This window comes from Oncorhynchus nerka, linkage group LG15, assembly GCF_034236695.1.
Source record: "Oncorhynchus nerka isolate Pitt River linkage group LG15, Oner_Uvic_2.0, whole genome shotgun sequence".
Lineage (NCBI taxonomy): Eukaryota > Metazoa > Chordata > Actinopteri > Salmoniformes > Salmonidae > Oncorhynchus > Oncorhynchus nerka.
Window position 1 is genome coordinate 12,359,622 of NC_088410.1, and position 7,447 is coordinate 12,367,068.

The following is a 7,447-nucleotide window of genomic DNA, read 5'->3' on the forward strand; positions in this document are numbered from 1 at the left end:
ACTCTGAATAAACTGTTTACTTGTCATAAAATTTACCACTTAGTCTGAATCGATCCTTGACCGGCTCACCCATCTACATATCCAATTGCTAACACTAGCAGGTTTACTGTGCGCCATGCAAGCTTTAGTCGCACATTAGTCAACTCCTAAACTCACATTTAACGTTGAAAAGTCTTTGCTATTAATCGTTTGGGGGATAAAAGGTTGAGCTCCAGTAGAACTGTAAACTTCCGTTCCGTACTAAAACCGGAAGTGGCGTAATATTTGTGCTGCCATCGGGTAGGTGGCTAGCAACTCCGCGTTTTCCAAGTTATAAATATATTTATATATGAGACGTGACTTGATACGTTGCTGATTTAAGGATTACTGCCCCTACTAGAATGCGGGATCATCTAAATAGCTAGAACTCTATGAAAAGGACAGAAACAGAGAGAGCAAGCTAACAGAAGTACTAGCATCGTTAGCATAGGTGGGTGGCTGTTTTGTTTGCTGCAGTACTGTTAACGTCAGAAGTTGGCCTTTATTGGTGAGTGCTGAAATAGTGGCAACATGTTCACAAAAATAAACCGTAATATTTCCGCCGTTATCATCATGTCATCTGTGCCTCCACTTGTCATTGCTAATTGTAGCCCTCGGTCTTGTATGTCTGTAAACATCAGATCTGTAATAACGTTAAACATTATGCCTCTGCCTACCAGCTATATGCTGTGAGTGACTTATCTCCTTTGTGTCACTAGTTATGTTTCCGTGAACTTGTCCAGTGATTTGTCGACATTTACAAAGTTCGCATAGAAGATAGATGCGACAGTTGCCTGGAAACCCGACATTGAATTCCCTAGAATTCTACGTCCATCCGAAATGAGCGTTTGAATCATGAACGTTTCCTCTCACGACCTCCACAAGCGAGAATGTTGAATCCAAATCTATTTTAAGGTAGGCCTACCGGTGGTCCGTGCAGTTGGTCCCTTTGGTGGTAGGAATGTGAGACATATCGATAGGAAAGTATAATTACATCAACTTTTGCACAGACACCGGTAATTGTATTCAACATTCTGGCCTATAGCGGGGCGGCAGGGAGCCTAGCGTTTGACTAGTAACCGGGAGGTTTCAAGATCAAATTCCCGACCTGATAAGGTAAACATCTATCGTTCTGCCCCTGAACAAGGCAGTTTACCCACTGTTCCTAAGTCGTCATTGAAAATAAGAATTCGTTCTTAACTGACTTGCCTAGTTAAATAAAATGGAGGTCGTGAGAGGAAATAGTCATTATTCAAAAGCGAATTTCTTGCTGAAATATAATTCTAACCAATTCAATGATGGGTTTCAAGGCAAATGCGACAATTCCCTGTTATGTTGAGTTTCTATTCAGCTATCTTTTCGAGAAAAACAGCTGGACATAATGACTTCACACCTAAAAAAAAAAACACTTTCGCTAAAACCTACAGTGTGGAATAAAAATGAAGTGGTTTAAGTGTTTCCATTACCCATGTAAGCAGGTAGCGCATTAATAAATGATCGACAGCCTGTATACCCACCTATGTGTTTCATGTCTCAGGTAGCCCGTGAAAGCCTGCATGGATAGAAGGCAACAATTCACTCATATTTACTATATTCTAATAATGAATGTGCCGACATATCGCCATGGTCCATGCAGCTCTCTCTAACTCTAGGTGGCCTTCCAGTGATTAGCTTCTCTAACAACTGGTTCCTGTGAACTACAGTCTCGACACTGTGTTTTAACGTTTAGAAACAACAACCACTGCTACTATCTATGCATTGTCACTTAAATAACTCTACATGTACATACTACCTCAAATAACCGATGCCCCTGCACATTGACTCTGTATCGGTACCCCCCCTTGTTTACTCTCCTGTTATTTCATGCTGCTCTTTAATAACATGTTACTTTTCTCGTATTCTTATCTGTATTTTTGTAACTGCATTGTTTGTTAGGGTCTTGTAAGTAAGCATTTCGCCTGTTGTATTCGGTGCTTGTGACTAATACGATTTGGTAATAATCATCGCTCTCGAAACATATGGCCCTTTCATTAGCGAGAAAAAATACTTGAAATAAAACATATTTTGCACATATTCATACAGATATGGGTGCCTCCATCTGACGAAACTACACTTACACTACACTTCCCGAGTTACGCGTACAAGTGTTTGAAGCACGCTAGATACGCTTCGAACACACCGACGGTGACATTGCGCAAAATAGTATGCAGCATCATCTGGATATGTATGCAACCAAAGTTCAACATTCACCTTCTGCTGCCATTTCTGTCAAGCCGTCTACACTGACAGTTTGACGCATACATTCAACGTATGCACCACACCGAACGCACTGCAACTACCTCCGCAACACGATGCTGCAAGGCAAACGCAACATTTCATTGTGCAGGTGTGTTCGAAACATAGCAATGTAGCACAGGTGGTCACCTCTGTTTTCTGTAAACAAACGCTGTAACATGGATATAATATGGCCACGTGGAACACTAACCTTATGAAGGTGTTGTTTTATAAGTTATTTATGTTTCCAAAACGGTACCTTAAGCTCTTAACAAAACTCCCTCGTCAGAAGATACTATCACAAATAGGCGCAAAAACATTTGGCGTCTATGAATGTGGTAAGTGCAATAAACTCTGGATTGCTGATGCTATGTATGGGCCATTGAGAGGCTTTGAAGCTGTTGGTCATCCATATTGGCACTCCCTAGTAGGAGCAGTTCTCCATAGGAATGAATGGCATTCTACAGTATTTCAATCAAATGTTCAATTACATGTATTTTTGTTTTAGTGAGGACAATAACACCAGTAATCTACTTTAAGGAACATGTTTTTATATTTTTATATTTAGGTCACATCATTTAAAAGTATGCATTAATTAAAATGTCTGTAATGGAATACATGTGTCAAAAACGAATGGAGCCTTTCTGTAGCTTCCAAAATATTATTTACAATGGTGGGAGAGTGTCAAGATGGCAACACGGTGGCTTCAACACAGCACCCTCTGTCATCTAATGTGTGTGTAAAAATATATACTATAGATCATTGGGTAACTTGCTCTCCTGTAGATCTTAAATAATTGGATGGCGAAACATGCAAGGCAAAGCAATTCAGGTATTCTTGAAAGTTAGGAAAATCAGTCCTAAAAATAAATGTAATTTTTAGTTGAAAAAATTGATTTTGCAGGCAGTAGGCATTTTCAAATAAATGTGGAGTTTTATATATAGTTAAGTGATAACATCACGTGCCTTCAACATTATCCTGCTATAATTTCATTGGAGAAAAAAAAACACTTTCAATCATCATGTCTTGTAGTAAAGAAAGTTTGGCAAAAGACAAATCTACCCATGTCGAAACAGATACAAATGTTGTTGATGTTTAGAAAAGTTCTCCTAGATCTGCTGTTTCCATTACACATGTGTTGAAGGAATTTAATTCCTCTGTTTTAATTCCCAATTCAAATTAAACACTCTGTCAATGCATAAGGATTTGTAAGACCCTTATTTTATAAGAATGGACAGAGCCCCGGTCTTAAAAGTCAAGTAACAGCCTTTAATCAAGAGAGTACTGAGTTCATACACATTTTACCACAGGTTATAAACTGAAAATGACGCCAGCATTTTCTAAATGTTCCATCTCTTCTTGACACTGGTAGAAAGGCCCTATAGTTCTCAAGCCTTCCCTCCTCACCTAGAGCCAAGGTCAGTCAGTGTAGATAAGCATTCTAGACAGTCTGGAGATAGTTCATTCATTTGTACAAAGGAACAGACCGTCATTGTTCTAACTTTTGCCCACGTTCACACATCCGTTCCAGTACCAAGGCTGTGTCTCAAGCCTTCCCACATCCGTCTCCCTACCAATTTAATATAATTTACGAGTCAAGGTTTTCTTGTGTAGATAAGCATTCTAGCCAGTGATTCATTTGTACCAATGAACAGACCGTCATTGTTACTAAACTCTTGACCACATTCACTTCAGTACTGGGATCAGATAAGAAAATTCATACATATACAGTAACATTTAGTATTTTGATTAGTACATATACAGTAACATAATTGTATTCTGATTAGTACATCCTGATTGAAATGTATACATAATTAGTCATTATAGATAAACAATTCCCTTCACAACATGTCGCAATTATATTTTTTTGCGACACTGCTGGGTCAATGGAAACCTGCCTACTGTCGCCAAAACTTAACATTTCACTTCATTGTGTGTGTGTGTGTGTGTGTGTGTGTGTGTGTGTGCGCGCGCATGCCATCACACCTACAGATAAAGCACCGTATATGGATCCTCACATCAGTGTTAAAGACGAACCCACTAGTGATGATGACGTTACACACAGCTGGTGCAACCCTGTCCAGCCCTCACAAATGGACTACAGTCATGAAGGTAAACTAGGATATATATATAACATGTTTTTTCCTACTTTAAAAGTGTTTTAAGAAGTGAGGCAGTGCCACTCCTCTCATATGTTCTGTTTCATTGGGTAGGATAGAGTAGAGAGGAAAGCGTTCTGACATAGAAGTGGACCGCAGACGTACACATGCTACTGGAGGACACGGTGGTGGGAGGTTACTGCCTGAAAACATGCCATCATGTCAGATCTCACAACGGCTGGATGGGTGTTTAACATACCAGCTAACCACATCATGTGATGTATCAATTTGATGCCAGACTGACTAGTCGATGATGTGGCACGAAACCATTGGTTGACGCAATGCAACGCCTGCACATCTGTTGGGACGGAACATCACCAACGGTATATTTGTTCTGGAGCCAGCGGCTTAGACCACTAGACCACATGTCCCATTTCCATGTAAAAGGACCCATGAGCACCAACATGTAAAGGTCATAGGAGAATGTCAAATCTGGTGTCAATTGAAAGCTGAGTCTACAGTTCCACTTCATGATTGTGTCCCACTTGTTGTTGATTCTTCACAAAAAATACAGTTTTATATCTTTATGTTTGAAGCCTGAAATGTGGCAAAAGGTTGCAAAGTTCAAGGGGGCCGAATACTTTCGCAAGGCACTGTATATTTTTGAGAAATTAAGGCATATACAGTTGAAGTCAGAAGTTTACATATACTTAGGTTGGAGTCATTAAAACTCGTTTTTCAATCACTCCACAAATTTCTTGTTAACAAACTGTAGTTTTTGCAAGTTGGTTAGGACATCTACTTGTGCATGACACAAGTCATGTTTCCAACAATTGTTTACAGACAGATTATTTCACTTATAATTCACTGTATCACAATTCCAGTGGGTCAGATGTTTACATACACCAAGTTGACTGTGCCTTTAAACAGCTTTGAAAATTCCAGAAAATTATGTCATGGATTTAGAAGCTTCTGATAGGCTAATTTACATAATTTGAGTCAATTTGAGGTGTACATGTGGATGTATTTCAAGGCCTACCTTCAAACTCAGTGCCTCTTTGCTTGACATCATGGGAAAATCAAAAGAAATCAGCCAAGACCGCAGGGAAAATAATTGTAGACCTCCACAAGTCTGGTTCATCCTTGGGAGCAATTTCTAAACGCCTGAAGGTACCTCGTTCATCTGTACAAACAATAGTACGCAAGTATAAACACCATGGGACCATGCAGCCGTCATACTGCTCAGGAAGGAGACGCGTTCTGTCTCCTAGTAATGAACGTACTTTGGTGCGAAAAGTGCAAATCAATCCCAGAACAACAGCAAAGGACCTTGGGAAGATGCTGGAGGAAACCGGTATAAAGATATCTATATCCACAGTAAACGAGTCCTATATCGACAGAACCTGAAAGGCCGCTCAGCAAGGAAGAAGCCACTGTTCCAAAACTGCCATAAAAAAGCCAGACTACAGTTTGCAACTGCACATGGGGACAAAGATTGTACTTTTTGGAGAAATGTCCTCTGGTCTGATGAAACAAAAATGGCCATAAAGACCATCGTTATGTTTGCAGAAAAAGGTTGAGGCTTGCAAGCCAAAGAACACCATCCCAATTGTGAAGCACGGGGGTGGTAGCATCATGTTGTGGGGGTGCTTTGCTGCAGGGGGGACTGGTGCACTTCACAAAATGGATGGCATCATGAGGGAGGGAAATTGTGGATATATCGAAGCAACATCTCAAGACATCAGTCAGGAAGTTAAAGCTTGGTCACAAATGGGTCTTCCAAATGGACAATGACCCCAAGCATACTTCCAAAGTTGTGGTAAAATGGCTTAAGGACAACAAAGTCCAGGTATTAGAGCGGTCATCACAAAGCCCTGACCTCAATCCCATAGAACATTTGTGGGCAGAACTGAAAAGGCATGTGCGAGCAAGGAGGCCTACAAACTTGACTCCGTTACACCAGCTCTGTCAGGAGATATGGGCCAAAATTCACCCAACTTATTGCGGGAAGCTTGTGGAAGGCTACCCGAAACATTTGACCCAAGTGAAACAATTTAAAGGCAATGCTAACAAATAATAATTCGGTGTATGTAAACTTCTGACCCACTGGGAATGTGATGAAAGAAATAAAAGCTGAAATAAATCATTCTCTCTACTATTATTCTGAAGTGGTGATCCTAACTTTTTTACTCGGATTAAATGTCAGGAATTGCGAAACTGAGTTTTAATGTATTTGGCTAAGGTGTATGTAAACGTCCGACTTCAACTGTATACTTTCCCCAACCATTTTATATCCTTAATATTAGAAATAAGCAAAGTTTTGATTTCTGCTCAAACCACAGAGGACTTTAGATGTATATCACCCGTTTTAGCGTGGATGTTGCCATTGAGGGCTTCCACCATTTTTTAAAATTGGGTAAGAGAATATCATGTTACCATTGGTGTATTAAAGTCATGGCGATGGCCCCTTTAATAATGAATTCTAGTGGGGAAGGGGAACAGTAACTGTATGATCAAACTTTATCTTGGTCACATAAAAAAAGCTGAGGGAGATTTTACCGAAATTCTGTTACCAAACTTTGGATCTGCATAGTTCTTCTAGTAAATGTGTTTTATAGTAAAATTTTCAGTGTAAATTGTTAAAATAGAGTGATATGGTTTGTTAAACTTTGATATCAATGGTGTTTGTTAGGCATACATTTTAAAGTGGAAAAATCTGAGTCAGTGTCATTCCATTACCATGGAAATGCCATATTGTAACAAACCTAGCTAGTGTTGACAATAAGGCCAGTTAGGCACAATTCCCATAACTCGCCAAAAATTCCCAGATTTTCCAGAAATCTTAGCTGGAGGATTCACAGATTTCCTGCTTCTCTCCTGATCTTGAGATTCTTCCAACTGGGATTTTGTTAAGGGGATTTAGAAATGAACCTAATTCTATTCCATCCCCAGGTGCTGTTGATAAGTCTGAGTTGGAACCAGATGACCTTCCAGGCCTCAGTGAGGCAAGAAAACCAACATTCAATGTGATTGTCAAAGAGGAGGAGGAAGATGAG

The 7,447-nt window shown here is 39.8% G+C and overlaps 1 protein-coding gene across 1 annotated transcript in view; it reads left to right on the forward strand.

The window, feature by feature from the left end:
• Window positions 1–247: 247 nt before the first annotated feature.
• LOC135560015 (zinc finger protein 501-like) overlaps window positions 248–7,447 on the forward strand; it is a 9,575-nt gene continuing 2,375 nt past the window's right edge. Inside the window, exons 1-3 of the mRNA XM_065000996.1 lie at window positions 248–526; window positions 4,285–4,404; window positions 7,344–7,447. The exon at window positions 7,344–7,447 is cut by the window's right edge and continues 25 nt beyond it. Coding sequence (XP_064857068.1) covers window positions 4,299–4,404; window positions 7,344–7,447 — 210 coding nt within the window. The 5' untranslated portion in view covers window positions 248–526; window positions 4,285–4,298. The remainder of the gene's footprint in view (window positions 527–4,284; window positions 4,405–7,343) is intronic.